The 17,305-nt window shown below is 42.3% G+C and overlaps 3 protein-coding genes across 5 annotated transcripts; 1 reads left to right on the top strand and 2 right to left on the bottom strand.

The window, feature by feature from the left end:
* Window positions 1-47: 47 nt before the first annotated feature.
* elovl4a (ELOVL fatty acid elongase 4a) lies at window positions 48-3,757 on the bottom strand (the record flags this gene model as incomplete). The annotated part of the gene is made up of 6 exons (XM_080540000.1): window positions 48-371; window positions 672-799; window positions 992-1,163; window positions 2,464-2,544; window positions 3,289-3,476; window positions 3,691-3,757. The coding sequence occupies 6 exons, from the start codon at window positions 3,755-3,757 to the stop codon at window positions 48-50; spliced, it is 960 nt and encodes a 319-aa protein (XP_080396126.1).
* Window positions 3,758-5,196: 1,439 nt separating this feature from the next.
* prelid3a (PRELI domain containing 3A) lies at window positions 5,197-7,205 on the top strand (the record flags this gene model as incomplete). The annotated part of the gene is made up of 6 exons (XM_080540452.1): window positions 5,197-5,298; window positions 5,749-5,917; window positions 6,242-6,331; window positions 6,481-6,551; window positions 6,721-6,823; window positions 7,134-7,205. The coding sequence occupies exons 1-6, from the start codon at window positions 5,267-5,269 to the stop codon at window positions 7,203-7,205; spliced, it is 537 nt and encodes a 178-aa protein (XP_080396578.1). The 5' UTR covers window positions 5,197-5,266.
* Window positions 7,206-10,664: 3,459 nt separating this feature from the next.
* fbxo32 (F-box protein 32) lies at window positions 10,665-16,607 on the bottom strand. Of its 3 annotated transcripts, none has more exons than XM_080541310.1 (9): window positions 16,452-16,607; window positions 15,730-15,844; window positions 15,598-15,647; window positions 15,408-15,500; window positions 13,128-13,221; window positions 12,022-12,206; window positions 11,721-11,903; window positions 11,173-11,316; window positions 10,665-10,764 (listed from the first exon to the last, which is right to left on the bottom strand). In XM_080541310.1, exons 1-9 carry the CDS (start codon window positions 16,566-16,568, stop codon window positions 10,675-10,677), a joined length of 1,071 nt encoding a protein of 356 aa, XP_080397436.1. In that variant the 5' UTR covers window positions 16,569-16,607; the 3' UTR covers window positions 10,665-10,674. The 3 variants fall into 3 exon arrangements, with proteins under 3 accessions (XP_080397436.1, XP_080397435.1, XP_080397434.1); XM_080541309.1 differs by having other exon boundaries at window positions 15,724-15,845; window positions 16,456-16,607; XM_080541308.1 differs by having other exon boundaries at window positions 15,730-15,845; window positions 16,456-16,607.
* Window positions 16,608-17,305: the final 698 nt, after the last annotated feature.

Raw genomic sequence — 17,305 nt, 5'->3', positions numbered from 1 at the left:
ATCCATATCAAGGCTTGACCACCTACGTCACCTCTCCACTTCTCCCTCTAGTCACGCTTGGCCCGCCCCTTCCTCTTCCTCCTCCCGTTCCCGTTCTCCACCGCGGCAGGCTTCTCCTCAGCCTTGCCCACCAGCCCGTTGGCACTGCCAGCCCTGGAGAGGCCATTGATGACCCCGTTGGAGAGGGCCTTGCCTGCCTTGGAGGATCCCTCCTTGCGGGGCTGGCGGCGGTAGGTCTGGTAGTAGAAGTTGCCGAAAAGGACGATGAAGGTGATGGCGTAGCAGATGAGAGCCCAGTGCATCCAGTGGGGGAAGTTGCAGTCCATGTAGAGGGACAGGGCCGTGTGGCCGATGGTCACGTAGAACTGGATCTGAGGCAGGGAGAGACGGGGGAAATATGATCATACATGTAGTTATACGGGTTTGGTGTTACTGTACAGTGGGGAAAATAAGTACTCAACACATCAACAATTTGTTAATTCAAAATATTTCCATTGCTATTCACATTAAATTTAGGCCAGACAACTATATGACCACTTCAAGCACCTGTCTTCCATTCCTATGACGGGCCAATCGTTTTTCCTGGCCATGTCATGTGGCCAGAAAAAACTCTTGGCCCTGTCCATAACTCTAGTAAGGGATACTTGAGCTTCTGTAAACAGATCTCTTACCATCTGGATGATGGTCAGGTACTTTTTCCACCACAGGTACTTCTGGATCTTTGGTCCGCAGGAAGCAAGTCCATAATAGAGGTACATAATAACATGGATGGCTGCGTTCATGTGTGCACCAAAGAATGCTGCAAGAGGGGAAATCGGACAATGGAAACAAGTTCCATTAGCTGTGGTCCATAACAAAGCTAATACAGTAAACTCAACTGAACTATCCTCCCCATCCAAACACACACACACACACACACACACACACACACACACACACAGAGACAGATATTTACCCTAATACCAGTGCAGTGATATTGGAAGATACTCACACTGTCCTCCTGCCACCCACTTGATTCCGATCCACCAGAGGGTGAACATGGTGCAGTGATGGTAGACATGGAGGAAGCTGACCTGGTTGAACTTCTTCCTCAGGATGAAAAACACTGTGTCCAGGTACTCAACTCCCTTAGATATGAAGTACCACCACAGAGCTGCAGCTATCTGTTCATCAGAGAGGGAAAGAAGGAGAGAGGAGTGGGAACGTGAAAGAGAAATTAACAAGTATACATACAGTAGGTCATACTGACTAGTAGGTCATGTGACACGGTCTGGTGAAAAGGTCCACATGTCGGCAATTCTCAAGTCCAAAAATTACCAAAAAGCTTCTTTTTTAAAAAAAGAAAGAAAAACTGTTTTCTGTTTGTTTTTTTATATTACGAAAGTTGAAGTGTTGAAGAGCTCACTCGATATAACAAACAACAGTTTTAGGATCACTAAATACTTATAATTTGTGAATTGTATTCACTGTATCGTCCGCCGTAGGCTACTGGGTAAGTGATACATGGCTAAACAAACTTTGTTTGTTTTAGGACGTGTTCAAAAGCAACGACTGTGTGATCATCCAATGATGCATAGTTATGTGTTTTTAGCATGTTGGTGGTGGTCTATCAGCATGTTGTGATGTTCTAAACGTGACGTTAGATGTTCATAGTGATGTTCCTTCTTAGCTGCTAGCTACTAGCAGCTGTTTTGCGTGTGTTTTGAGCGATTCAGAGCGAGTTTCTGTGGTACTTGGTTGATATTATTCTAATAAGCATATCTTCTTCAACTATTTTCAATCTGCACTTTCATAATCTGGAAAAAAACAGAAAAATTACCTTGCCCTACTTGAGGACTTTTTCACCAGACCCTGTTACTTATTCTGCACTGCTTGATCATGTAACTTAAGTAGATGCGGGTGTATTAGGTCATACAGCGTGATCATACTAATATGCTGTCTAGTTTAGCCGTGACTAACGGCTACTAGCCATTAGAAATGAAGCTATTCACATTTTTCCAGGTACTGTATGCAGACCACTTTGCTTTTACAGTAAATCGTTCAGATAAGGGGAGTCCATGAGTGATGAAGACGATGATGATCATCTTAAGACCAATAGGCCATTCATTGCATAGCTAAAAGGTCATGATCCCTGTGAGGGGAAGTTTATGTCTGCTACTGTATATAATACTCTATCATCATGACCCCTGACCTTCAGCATCCACACACTAACTCGTGGCTGATGTGTCTGGGTGTAAACGTCATGGGGCAGTAGGCTAGCGAAACTGAATCCCCCCTACCCCACCCACCTCCACATCTGATAAGAGGGTTAGGTTATTTAAGTGGAGACTGATCGTGTTTCTAACGGCCTGGTGTAGGAGCCGTGTCTTGTTTCATCCTCCCAGTCGCTGTCATGATCAGGTGTGATCCAGGTGCTTATCATATTGGGGGTCCTCTCTGGGAGGAAGATAATCACCAACTCACCCTGACTTCATTGGGGTCGTCAGAGTAGTCCACTGGCTGGCAGAGGTAACTGTAGCCTGCCGACTTCGCCGCCATGAAGAGCTAGAAATAGAAGGGATCAAAACAAATCTGTCAATTGAACTGAGAGAGCGGAAGGACTAAAAATAAGGACAGATAGACAGACGTGACCTACTGGAAAAACAGAATCCAATGTGTCTCTGTGTGTCTCTAAATGTGACTTTTAAATGCTTGTAAATGCTGTACGCTTAGGGATGGGAATTGATAAGATGTTATTGATACTGATTCCATTAACGATTCTGCTTATTGGTTTGATTCTTTATCGATTCCTGATACATTTTCTGTGTGGAAAAAAGTAGGCCTACAGAGCTTTTCAGCGTCAACGCAGTTGTTTTATTATCTCACGTCTCTGACCACAATGTATACTATCTGAACGTATATCTTTGTACATTGAGTTTGCCTTTGACAATGGCCATCAATAATATCATGTTTCATTTCACTTCAGTGTAAATGTATTCTGGGTTCAGTGTCTGCTGTCATCCATCCTATTCCTCATTGCGCATAGGCCATAGCTATTTCATCTGAGCGGTTCGAAAAGTGAAACGGTTTGAATAATACTTTCTAGAGTAGCAATCAAGCCGCAACCATAACATAACCACTTGCTTTGACATTTTTAGATTGGAATGTTCAGACACTCGGCCAACTGTCAGCGAATGCGCAAAACCTGCCAGCATTGATAAGAGGAATCGATAACCTCGGAGGCATACAATTCTGATTGTTACCGGTTCTCGATTCCCATCCCTATGTATGCTCTATGAGTGTCCCCACCTCTTTGCAGATGAAGAAGTTGAAGATGACCATACTGAAGTTGTAGGCGATGAGAGTCTTTTTGAGCTGGAAGGCCTCTCTGTTCTGCATGTATTTTGGCCCCAGCCATAGGAAGAGCAGGTATGATGAGCTGATGGCCAGGGTCGGGAGGGGCGAGTCCATAAGCGGCCATTTTTCCACTCGCTTGTCTGTGGCACATTATTACAATGTTATCAGCACTAGTCTCTCACGCACACACACACACATACACACGCACACGCACACACACACACACACACACACACACGCACACGCACACACACACACACACACACACACACACACACACACACACACACACACAGTACATATGACGGCATGTGCATGTGCACACATACTTCTACCAAATCAGGGGACAATCACCTGCGATGGTTTGGGCCCATTTATAGAATTCTATGGTGTCATTTATCAGATGTGTGACAATCTCCATGGTTGTGGCCAGTGTCCTGCAAAAAACAGAAGAGAGAAGACATTAAAAAAGTGATTAAAACACACATTAATATACTAATACATTTAGGCCGATTATATCATGCAATTTTACCTCCAGCAACTGCTGGAGAAATTCATTCATTCATTTTGACAATCTCTGACAATTTATTCAATCAACTAGTCAGATTAAAAATTATTTTCAAAACACTTCACAGCCTTCTTTAATCAAAAGTATCCCTTTTATAGCTTAGACTTAGCCAATAGGCCCATGACAAACGGGACATGAGTGATGGGGAGCTGCTCTGCTGTGATGGAGGAACGGTCCTCTTTCCGCACAAAGACTGGGGGAGCATGTGTCAGCAGGTTTTAGTCGGAGCGGGCGGACCGTTAAATGGCGTTCAATATGTTTTTCATTCAGTTAAATGGTCAATACAATGGTTACATCATCAAAATAGGTCAAGTATTCTGTGTGTAGACAGTGGACCAATGCATATAGGCCTTCAATGCATATTGATAATTCCATATGTGATGTAACCTAAATAAAAGACGCCCCCCTGGATAAGCGGTAGACTATAGCAGCATCTGCCATGCGCGTAATCTTCAATGAATAAAGCATTCTGCGCAATTAAAATGAAAGGATTAATTTGAGGAAAATGTTAAATATCTCTAAGGCCGACTCTGTTTAATACAATAACCTACCAAGATAACTGCTTTGCATTTTGCAGCACAGCGTATATTGGCCCGTGCACCACGGTAACGTGCATTTCGTTTTGGTGAAGCCTAGAACAAATCCAATCCAGCCCAATAAATGGATGTCCATAATAAACAGAATGACTGAGACATTTTGTAAGAATGTCGAAGTGAAATCTCCCGAGCTCTCCGTACTTGATGAAAATGAAGATGCTTATTATCTTACCGTGTCAAGGGATAACAATTCTTCTATAATGACATTCAGTGCAAGGTCATGCAATATAACAATTCCGTCGTAGGCTATAATGAAAGCCGAAATGTGTTATTTCGTCCGTGATTATGCTGAAATGCAAGAGCTTTTTATATAAAAGGCAAATGCATAAATTCCTTATTGATGGACCATAGCACCCGCCACCGTCCCCAGCGCTTCACTGCGTTGGCCGCGGCTCTCCGGACACTCGTAGGAATAGCGGTTTTGCAGGATGCGCATGCGCATATCTGGAGACGAATGGAGCTGCGAGATTACGCGGATACCGGCCTTTTTGTCCACGACCTGTTCATCGTGTTCTAGACATTATATAAATATATATACATCGCACCGTGCGACTTTCCATCCTAGATCCCAAGCGGTGTATGGACATTTTGCGCAGTGTTTACGCAGAGCTGAGATGCTCGGAAGCGCAAAGAAGAAAGGCCTGAGCTCTATTGGTCACTGTTGTTTCCATCTATCAAACGAAAAAAAAGAACATGGACCGATAACGAAAGATTCTCATTGTGAAGGGAATAATCGTACAGATGAGGCCAGTTTTATAACTGCAAAATGAAGATCTGGAGCACGGAACACGTTTTCAGGTCGGCTACCAAGTAGCGCATTTGCCGTTAACAGCATCGTTGCAGCACTTGCGTTATAATAAGTTATAATAAACAGTAGGCCTAGCCATAGAGTTTGACAGAGCAAATCGCCTGTTCTCAGAATATGATCATGCTGTTGTGTTCATTGTCCTATAGCCTATCTATAGGCTTCTTGCACCAACCCACCCAGGCCCATTATAGCTAGGGCTTCTACAGTGCACACCGTTATGTCAGAGAAATTAATGTCCTTTTTGGAGCCTCAACTTGTCAGTTTTAGTGACAGCGTGGGACGTCGTAAATTATCAGTATTACAGTGTGGCCACATTTTACTACCTCATTTTGAAAGTACAGTAAATAAATCTTATTTGAACTTGCAAGTGACACACTGCCATACTGTGCTGACAGGGTGCCAAATATTTTAATTCAAATGAATTATCTGAATTTCTCCAGCTACCCGTGGGAGACCGTGATCAAGGCTGCCATGAGGAAGTACCCCAACCCTATGAACCCTAACGTGGTGGGAGTGGACGTCCTCGACAGGAACCTGGACCCTCAAGGGCGTCTCCACAGCCACAGACTCCTCAGCACAGAGTGGGGCCTACCGGGGATCGTCAGAGCAGTCAGTCACTCATTACTCTGTCTGTTATCCTCCCCTTGAACCCTTAGCCTAACCCTAGCCTGGTCCCAGATCTACAGTATGTATCTATGCTTCAGCCAACTCCCTTGTTGTATGTCATGTATAGCATGAAAACAGTAGCCAGAGGAGTACAGATCTGGAACAAGGCTCCTCCTCACACACTCTCTTTTACTCAGCATGCAAACAGATATCACTTTGATATAGTGCTATAGACTTCACCTGATTTAATGGATTGTGTTATTTAATACTGTTCTTTGATCATGAATCTCTCCGTTGAAGTGTTCATGACTCTTGTTGTGTATGTAGATTATAGGTGCCGGTCATACTCATACCTATGTGAAGGAGCATTCCATTGTGGATCCCGAGGAGAAGAAGATGGAGCTTTGTTCTACAAATGTGAGTTTCGGGGCACACTTGCAATCAATAATGAGGACTGTGTGGTCTAATGAGATAAGACATTATCATAAAGCATGGTGTGTCTTATCTATCACTTATCTATCAGTTCCACAGTTAAATCTGATCTAACGGTACTCTTGTTTTTCCAGATAACTTTGACAAATTTGGTGTCGGTTGATGAAAGACTCGTGTACAGACCTCATCCAGACAATCCAGAGGTGTAAGTAAAAACATGGTCCCACATTCATTCATTCACATTGTATGATATTTTGAGTGGATGGCATTGGGAGAAGTTGTCACTGTACAACATTTGCAAAGGTGTCTTTACTTGTAGGCCACAGAGGCCTAATTCTAATACTTCCACACACACTCTCCCTCTGTCTCCCCAGGACGATCCTGACTCAAGAGGCCATCATCACAGTGAAAGGAGTCAGTCTGAGCAGCTACCTGGAGGGAATGATGGCTCTCAGAATGTCAGCAAATGCTAGGAAGGTTAGAGCTTCTCCTGTAATTATTATAATCGTTGTAATTATATTTCACAGGGGAGTGCATACTTTGCAATCAAAATGGGCAAAAAAATAAAATGATTATATGCTATATTAGTGTGAACTTTCCAGGGTGTTTTCAGCATGCGATTTGTATTACCGTATGCTTTTGACTTGGATGTTTTAATTAGAGAGGTAGTCTTGAAGTGTCTTGAAAACCTTTCTCAATATGACTGCATGTCTTTCTCTGAATCACTCCCAAGTTTGAATGCAATCTCTGGGTCTTTGGTATTCCTTTCTTCTGTGTGTTGCTGTAGGGTTGGGATGCTATTGAGTGGATCATTCAAAACTCTGAAAGGGAGAATGTTCCACTTTGTGACCTGTACTAACCGTGGTAACTACTCTCTCTATCTTCTCTATCATAGCTAAGCAGATGTTTGCATGCATGCCTCATGTCAGATGCCTTCTTCTCCTGTCACATAAATTGCCTCAATCTCAAAACCTGTTTCGAGTATGTCAACGCTTGATGTAATAAGCAACCTACAGTATGTGATTTGGCTTCTTAAGTCCTCTTGTTCAACAGTATCTTACATGAGCACAAAATATGAGGAGTGACTGTCTGATGTGTATCTGTGTTGGTGGGTAGGCCTATGTGTGTTCTATACGGTTACTTTCTGGCTGTATCTTAACCCTCTATGCTGTTTCTGACTGCAGGACTTGAAGGTCGTAGTGAGCCACATAATCAACGAGCGCAGACTCAACCCGAGCAGCCATACCTCACCCATCACAGCTGGGTATCTGAACTGACCCTGTCTAGGAGCCTGTGGCTTCGAGGGCGGCATCTGCACGGGTTTCCTGGAATCCACTCTGAGTACACTGTGTGCACCGGAAGCTCAGGCAGCTCGTCCATATGGACTATGAAGACTTCTGTACATCATCAGAGCATCTCTTCTTATATGCAGGACTCCCAAAAGGTCTCAAGTAAAGGACGTTGCTGGCTGTTGAGTGACCAACAACACAAAACAAATCATCAAATCATGATACAGGTGATGGTACTCCTGCTGGGCATTGCTGATCCACCCAGAGATACAAACACTTTCCCTACAGAGAGATTGAGGTCATTTTGGTGTCCAGCAGGACATACTACTTGGATATTTAGAGTAACACCCCAGTCTTTAACATGTGAAAAACCACACAGGCTATGTGCGCATCTTCATATCAGAAATGTTGCTGATATTTGCTATGAAAATGATCTTTCTCCCTATCCAGATAGGGGAATTTTCTTCAAAGATGTATCACAAACATGTGAGAGGTGCTTAGTCTTTCCTACTTCAATTAAAGGTTTCTTTGAAATATTGCAACATTTTTATTTGCACTTAAGCAGCCTGGGTTTATGAGGGTATAAATGATTGTACAGCCAACTCATGTAAATTCAGTAGGTCAACTAAAGGCTAGAGCAGTAGCTGAAAATGCAGCTTTTTAGATAGAACGTTGAATGATTAATGTTATTATGCCTTTACTAATTGCACACGCTTCCAAATGTCAGTGTCATAAAGTGAATGACTTCACTCTGAGGGTCAAGTTGATATGTTAATGCTGCTGTGTACCTCATTGGTCTAACAAATGCACTTCCTTATTCAAATACCGTTGTTACATTAGTGGATTTTACGTGCTAAATATTATTTTTCAGAAGTGGAGTCTTGTCTTTGCCTTATGCACCAGTAAACACAAAGAGGAGAAGTAAGTGCATATTATTTATAAGTTATTAGGCGCAACTTCGTAAAAGCATGTTTACTTGAATTATGCTGAATGCTTTAATGTTATGAGCTAATTCTTTTTGTTATAACATGAAAATGTACATCATTTTGTTTGTTTATGTTTGACAGATTTTTTTTTTGAGAAAAACATTTCACAATAAAAAATTAACAAAACAGGAAACTTATTTTGATCTGTTTGTCCTGTCCTTACCTGCTGGTAAATTATCTTGAAACATCCAAACATTACTTTACTACAGAATGTCTACCCATTGACAAGTAAGAAAGCTGCAGTATACATAAGTTTCCAGCAGATGGCACTATTAAGCTATGAATACCATTATGGCGGTCACTAATTTGGTAAATGGACTGTACTTATATAGTGCCTTTATCCAAAGGGCTTTACAACGGCCCCTCATTCACCCATTCACACACCAATGGCAGCAAGCTACCGTGCAAGGTGCCGGCCGGCTCACTGGGAGCAATTTGGGGTTCAGTGTCTTGCCCAAGGACACTTCGACATGTGGCCAGCCGGGGCTCGAACCGCCGATCTGTCAACCTTGCGATCATAGACAGCAGCTCTACCTGCTGCGCCACAGCCGCAGGTCAGTATAAAACACCTGCTGTAACCACAATCCTCTATGTAACCCCAAAGTATTGAAGGTATGCTATGAATTGGTCTTTAAAAATATACTGTATATTGTATTAAATCTACAAATGGTGGGAATGAGTTCATAAATGGCTCTGATTAACTTTGAATTCATATTTCAGTGAATGTTTAATGTGAAATGTGACAACAAATACATGTCATCAAGCATAAGCATTTTTCAGTTATTTATTTATTCAACAGCACATATGACACATTAGAATTGCACTGCATGTATACTCTTACTGCCACACAGGGCAGGGTGAATAGAGTTGACTTCCAACCATTCAAGAAGTAGTTCCATGCTTCCTTTACACATTAACAAAGGTCTGTATATCAGAAAACAAAATAAATTAGACAACGAAAATATTTGGGTATAAAAAAGTAACATCATGCAGGTGGCCATAAATGAACATTTCATTCAAGCTCTACTAATTTGGTTTAAAACTGCTTCTTTAGTACCATTTCGGTTCTTGTTAACAAAGCACCTGTTAATGACACAAGGAACACAGGAAAATATCCAAAACATGTATTTAACCAGCAGTTTTTTTTTTCTAAGGCACACCATCATTATTTAGTATAGTAATATATTTGGTAATACTGCACTCTGATACTGTTGTAGTACATCTTCTATACCAGCAAATTAAAACATTCATACAAAAACCTTTGAAAATATTAAATGTATAAAAGTGAAAAAAGGAAAAGGTATTTAGAAAAGATATGCATGTCATCATATCAAAGTATATCACACAAGTCAGCTTTGGTGAATAACACATATTCCCATAGGATAACATTCATAATCTTTACCATGACCAAGTACCCCTGAAATATGTCCTTCAGTCAAACTATGAGGACATTATTGCAAACTTTCTCAGAGCATCCCAAAAAGACATTCCAAAATGTTGAAATACTAATAATATACTTTTGGCTCAATTTCAAGTACGCCTACTAATTCCAAACATTAAGGGCCGGTTTCACAGACAATCTTAGCCTAATCCTAAACTAAAAAGCTTCAATGGAGATTTTACATTGAAAATGTGATTTAGTCCAGGACTAGGCTTAAGCCTTGTCTGTGAGACTGGCCTAATTATTATTAATTATTATTATAATATTTCCCTATTATTACTGAAAATAAAGCTTTTATGTTTTAAAACTAAAACAAGTCAAATCTTGCAAATTCAAGAATCATAATTATAATTTCACTCAGAAAGGAAAAAAGGGGCTGTATTTTAATTCAAATTAAAACAGAACTAAACTCCTAAACGTGAGTACACCGTATCGCTACATCCTCTTCTCATCGCTCTCTTTCACCAGTCTCTTGTCACATTCACTCTATCTCAGAATTCTCTGTTCTTCCAACAGAAAGTTGATTGCATATTTCTCCCACTGCCTGTGCCCAGTCTTAGGCTGCCTAGGAATGCAACAATATGTACAAAGTCATTCAGGGCCGGAGGCTGATCAGAACTTGAAGAGGTTGATGAAGTCTTGTGGAGAGAGAAGCACACAGCAGCTGTCTGTGTTGTTGGCTGTGCAGGGGTGGTTTGTATCCTGGAGAGAAAAACACACATTATGGTTTATTTTTTTATGAATGAAGTCTTTCTTTAGACAAAAATGTGATAATTGAATCATGCTTTATTTTATTAATAGTAACAAGTTGTACTTTCTATTACTTCAAAGACACATTTGGTGAATGCTATTGTTTCAATGAACTTTGTGACTAATGCACTGCATCTAACTTGATATAATAAAACAACAACAGACTAAATTGGTGAAATAACTACATTGGTCAGTTCAGTAAAATACAGAATGAGACACATGATAGATAAAGAGAGAAAGAGACAGAGAGAGACAGAGACAGAGACAGAGACAGAGAGAGACAGAGACAGAGACAGAGACAGAGAGAGAGACAGAGAGAGACAGAGACTTTGGGTGTTGCCAGACAGCTGAGTTCCTTACCGTCCAGAAGAGGATGTGACAGTGTGTGCAGAACTGCAGGGTCTCACTGTACTGCTCTCTGCGAGGGTAGCACCGGCACAGCTTGAAATACATCTTCTTCCACTCCAGCTGACCCTTGTCTGACACCATGAAGCGCTTGCGGATCTGTGTAGGTGAAACAATAGACACATTACAGCCTGACTCTGTACTGGATGTTCTGAGTGTGCGTATGTTGAGTTTATGTTTCCCTCTTGGTATTTAGTGTATCAGAGATGCCGACGTATTTGTAAATGCCTGAGCTACTCTAAATGTAACTGCTTTTCTATGATGAAATGCTTGAAAAGCAGTTACTTTTAGAGGAGCTTGTTTTCATAGCTTCTGAAGTATGTGGTGAGCATCTGGATTCAATAAGGCTTAAAAGCCCAAGAGGGCCATCTATACAATTAGATGTTCCAATAGATGTATTTTACTACTGTTGATGCATGTTGAGATAAGGGAGTGTGTTGTGGTGTGGTGTGGTGTGTGTGTGTGTGTGTGTGTGTAGCGTCTGACTTGGTAGGGAGTCATACCTGTCTGTCTGTGAAGTGGTACTGACAGAGCCTCTTCCAGAGCAGGCGGTCCTCAGTGAGAACCCCCAGGTCTGGACACACCTGGCCCAGACTGACCAGGTCTCTCCCGTCTGTCAGACGCTGCATGATGTTGAGCTGCAGGCTGGCAGGCAGGCCCATCAGAGTCATCCCCGTTGACGTGGGCTGTAGGGGGGGGGGGGCACAAACAGACAAGGGTTGTCACCCTCTCACACAGCCTAGTGTTTGTAGGTGATTGTGCAACGCTGTTATTTTAGATGTTTTATTCGAGTGTCCTGCTCACCCTGTTGATGTGGATGTTGTCCAGCTGCTGCTGCCACTGCAGGATGTTCTCCATGCGATGCACCCAGATGTTGATGTTGCCCACCAGGACAGACTTGCCCATGTCCTGGACCAGGCTGCAGAGGGACACGTACAGGGTCTGCAGCAACTCCTTTATGGGACGCACATTCTGCTGGTCGTCAAGCACTGGAAGAGCAGAGCACAGGTGACAGGTTTATACAAACAGGCAGAAACACCATTAAACTCACCAGCTGAAAAAGATCTTCAGATTAGAAGTAGTTTATTTCGGTCATAGAAATAACACATCAATAAGGCATTCAATGGAAAAAATAAATAAAAAATAAGCAAATGACCGAAAAGGTGTAGGTAGGCTGAAGCAATGACCTTATATTGTCTACCCTTTTTACACGTCATATTTGAAGACAAAAAGACAAAACAGAAGCAAAACAAAAACAACATTCAATTAATAAATGTCAAAATACTAAAACGTAGGTAAATCCACAAACTGTGTTATGCTCACTGGCAGGCAACGAGTCATGCATGATCTACCAGTGGGCATTAAAACCTTTCCTAAACAAGCTGAACCATTGTTTAGCTGAGGAAACATTTGGCTTACAATATCATAGCGGGCTCTGTTGACCGCCGTTCTTTCCACTGAAAGTAATCAAGAAATTCCCCAGGCCTAGTATTAGTCAGGCCCCATTACTGTGCATTCCCTATGGGTACGAACGGTCAGGGACAATTAAACATTTTTGGTCAAGCTATCTGTGTCAACGAAGCTGAAGGCTTAATCTGTTGTGATAACGTTTAAGTATCCTGTATTTATCAGTCCACCGCAGAATGTGTCCTTTGAGGTTGTGAGTGAAGAAACCTGGTCAACAAGATGAGAGGAAGTATGCAGATAAAAACGAATAAACTAAGGAGGGAAAAAGAGAGAAAGAGTAGAGAGAGAGAGAGAGAGAGAGAGAGAGAGAGAGAGAGAGAAAGAAAGACAGAAAGAGTGAGACAGAGAGACAATAGAGAGAGGGAGAGAATGGGGAGGGACAGACAGAGAAAAAGAGTCAGAAGAGATTAACAATTAAGAGAACAAAGGAAATAAGAGATCACCTTTCTGCACCACTCTCTCCAGGATGTTCATGTAGTTTTTCTGGGCCACTCCGCTGAGCGAGGGTAGTTGGGACTTGGCAATCAGCTCCAGCAGCTAGAGAAGAACACATCATTTATCAGGCTGTCAGACTCAGAGACTCTCTGTTCCTCTATTACTAACAGTTTGTTATGCTTCTCCGCAGACCAGGCTCACTTCAAAACAAAATGCGAGTGTCTTGACAGATGAAGGTATTTGGACACACTCCACCTGCATATAACTCTACAGAGCCTCACAGTTTCAATGGATGCATAGGTCAACATTCTTCCCATTGTGTGTGCCTGTGTGTGTGTGTGTGTGTGTGTGTGTGTGTGTGTGTGTGTGTGTGTGCCTGTGTGTGTGTCTGCTTTCGTGTTAAGGTGCACATGTCTGTGTGTGCACATTCTTATCCCTGTCTTTTAACGAAGAAGCCACAGGAAGGTTGTTGCACAAGGCTTGGCTGAGACAGGTTGTGTTTAATACACAAGACACCCCATGGGGAAAAGGGGTTTCCAAGCGGGTGACTTTGTGGTTCCGCTGGGCACCCAGGCCCTAGCAGGCCAGGCATGGTGGCATGTCAGGCATGTAACAACAGAGTCACTGACATCATGGAAGAAACACTGCCCCTTGCTCAACTCTGAACATGTGACCATTGTCAGCATACCCCAACAAAACAAGCCCCCCCCCTCTCTCTCTCTCTCTCTCCCTCTCTCTCTCTCTGCTCTTGACAGCCCCATCAAGACTGTCTCTCTCCGTGTGGAGCAGGACAGGACATTGCGTGTCTGCTTTTATCAACCACTCACTAGTATCCTAAACGTCAACTTGGCTTGGGTCTCTCAGTTTTCCACTAACACAGTGGCCCAATGACGGCCCAATGATGTAGTCCATACCCGTTTTTTCCCCCATTATGGTTATTGTATAAGTATCACAATAAAGCCCTTCCCCTCCCTACATCTCAGCATTGTGTGTTTTTTTTATGCTGGTGCGTGTTATAACCTGATCGGTGTAACTGAGAACCGGGTTAAGTGAGCTTCACAAATGCCATTACGCAGCACCAGTAAAGCATGACCTAGGAGGCTGGGACACTACGTCCAGACCCGACACTACTGTTACCTATTGTTCCTGTGACTGCCTCCACTTACACCATAAATTAAAAGTTCAACCCTCAACCTGCCCGTATACTATACTCGAGTTAAAACGCATAAGGAGGAGAATTGATGGGTTTTTGTTGTTGTTTTAGAGTGAATTGAGACTGATTGTAATTATATTAGATTGCCTTCCCAAATATACAATGTACTGTAGCTACTGAGGAAATAGCTTATTTATTCTACTATCATCTCAGGAATATCATGTGTAGCAGGTTAACCAAAATTCTTCTCTGAGTCTCTGGAGGTAAACAAAAGGATCAAAAGAATCCTAATGCTGATCCCTTTCCGACCCTGTCTCGCCAAAGTTGAAAACCAATCTCTCCGTCCCCCACAGAGTAGACATCACAGTGATAAAGCAACGATGATTAGAACAGCGGTTCGTCTTGGCCCTGGCCCCTAACCCAGAGGGAGAGCAGAGCAGAGTGGGTGGGAATGAAGCAGGGGGCAAGGGGAGAAACTGAGTCATCTGACTCCTAGGTCCAGTTTCATAAGCTGTGTTGTCGGTCTCACCTCACTACACAGCTGTCACCCAGGACAGGTCACTGCCTTGTGGTGAACTCCCATCACACCTCCCTGGGTTTATCCCCTCTCCGTCACAATGACCTTTACACGGGCCAAATGGGCTTTCGCATGCAACTGTTTACTGCTCAGCTTTCACGGTTGGGAGCGCATGTTCATTGGTACGTAATCCAGGATCTGCTATGGCTGTCATTATAATAATGTTGACATTATTCAGAAAGAAGCAGAATGCTGTGCTCATATCTAATGGCTCTAGGGTGCTCTCTGTGTGTCAGCAGAAAGAGGAACAAAAGTATGTCCTCCTCACCATCCCAATGCATACAGTGCAGTACACACACACACACACACACACACACACACACACACACACACACACACACACACACACTCAAACATTCACACATTAACCACTGTGAACAACATGAGAGAGAGAACATCTCCAAAGGGCATCTTGTCTGGAAGGTAGTGATAAGGCCTCTCGTGAGGCCTACACACCCAGCCTGTAGTTGAACACATTTCCCCCAGCACTCACTCTCTTGTGATAAAACCCCCATCATGAGATGCCATTTGACACTTTAAAGAAAAAGGAGAACTCACCCGTACAACGTAATTAAATCGTCTGGTGTCCTTGATGGCACTGCAGAAATCCAAGCGGTTGAATGCTTCTCCCAGTGTACAGTATCCATGGCGCTTTGATAATTAAATGATCAAGCATTAGTCTCCAATTCAGTGCAAGAGATATTCGTATGTTGATGTTTATAATGGTAATCTTAAAAACAGTAATTACCTCTTTAGTGCTCCCTTTATGGACATAAATCCATTTTTCTCTGTGGAAATCTGTTGGAAAAAGAGGAAATGTTATTGAGGATTGTACATATAATTGCATAACGCCTTACTGAGTGTTTAAATCAACACTTACATGGCATTTTTGTGTTGTGGTTCATCAGGTCCTTCTTTCTCTTCTTGGCAGCCATGTCATAGCTGATGGAGAGTAACAGATTCTCCTTGTAACACTCCTCCTCAGATTTGCAGTAACTGGAAGAGACCCCATACAGTTACATTTGACCTCCAGATACAGTATACTCCAAGAGTATTAGAAAATATATGTTAGCCTAATATTCTATCACATTGTTCTTAAACCAAGTCTATAATCATAAAAGCTCAATTAAGGAAAATGTTACTGATTGCATGTCTAAATGGCTAATTTGAGATGTTACAGTACTTTATTCATACAGGTAAACCATGGACAGTAGGCTTTAATCTATACACTGTAGATGTTGATGTTTTGGATGGCACAGGACAACAACAGCTCAGACAGATATCCGCTAATCCCATTACTAGGGCAGTTAATAATAGCACAATCCTTGGGCATGCAATAAACAATAGCAAAGCACGCATTCTCTGTAGGACTGTTGTTAATGGACACCACATCGGTATGTGACAAGACAACTGATTAATGTTCGTCATTGTTAAATTGATTCTCTATGAGTTTCGGGAAAACATTGCCAGAGTTGAGTGTACTGTACTGTTACTGTACTGTAGCTAGTGTAGGTTGATGGCGCACATAACTTTTTCTGGCGCACATAAGTTTTATCAAGACCTAAAAACCCTTAAGCGATCACGAATACAGATATTCGTCACTGACCTCACGTCGGACCCATTGTTGTTTTTGTCGTCTGTTGAGCTGTGTTTCCATCCTTCTCCAGTTTTAACCCAGCTTTGACCGGGCGACCTCCAGTCCTGTCCAAGAAAAGGCATAGTTCTTAGAAAAGAGTATGAAAATACTACAGTTCCGAAAGTGTCGCCGAGCTCTTATGTTCAATAAGTGTGTTTGTATCGCTTTCCCCCGTCTCGTCTTTGATGTCTAGTCTAATGTTTTGGATGCGCAGTTGTTCTTATATCCTCCAGTAAAGTATCCGGAAACAACTTGAGATCCGCCCCCTTTGGAAACTGTCCTGCTGCAACACGTGGCTTTGTTTATCATCTTGACTGTTGCAAAACTACTCAGGGAACAACAGGGAATAATATAATCACCAACGTTGTTTGAGCGAAAATGTCGCATGCCGAAAACATTCATTAACCTTGTCGACTGCCGAATATAATACATTTTAGTTTGATCACACAACAACATATTATTGATCAACTTATAACCACTCTATTGATAAAGGAAAAACAATCCTCCAGGCATGATTTCTGAGAATTGCCCCAAGGTTAAAAATAGTCATGGCTTTTCTCAGGATTCTACTTAAGTGCAGAGTTTCATTAAGGATCCTTTGGAGATACATTGTTCCTAAACAAACACATTTATAATTGGTATTTTGAACTGTTGCCAGTGAGGGTTGTTTTGAACTGTATCTCCGTGTGTGCCAGTCCCATGAGACACCCCTGTATAACAGTTGTCAACAGTAGTAAATGTAAAAAAAATAAGCAGCCTACAGCATAGCACAAAATGATTCGTTTCAACGTGTGTAAGAAGGAATAGGGAAGGTAGGAAT

Source organism: Nansenia antarctica (genome assembly GCF_963989245.1).
Source record: "Nansenia antarctica genome assembly, chromosome: 10".
NCBI lineage: Eukaryota > Metazoa > Chordata > Actinopteri > Argentiniformes > Microstomatidae > Nansenia > Nansenia antarctica.
This window is presented reverse-complemented; position numbering and strand designations above follow the sequence as displayed.

Excerpts from the sequence above, each read along its gene's own strand:
- fbxo32 (XM_080541309.1), bottom strand. The coding sequence starts at position 16,568 with ATGCCTTTTCTTGGACAGGACTGGAGGTCGCCCGGTCAAAGCTGGGTT. Across the intron at positions 15,846-16,455 it reads AACAATGGGTCCGACGTGAG|TTACTGCAAATCTGAGGAGG; the intron begins GTCAGTGACGAA and ends GGTCTCTTCCAG. Across the intron at positions 11,317-11,720 it reads ACCACTTCACAGACAGACAG|ATCCGCAAGCGCTTCATGGT; the intron begins GTATGACTCCCT and ends TCACCTACACAG.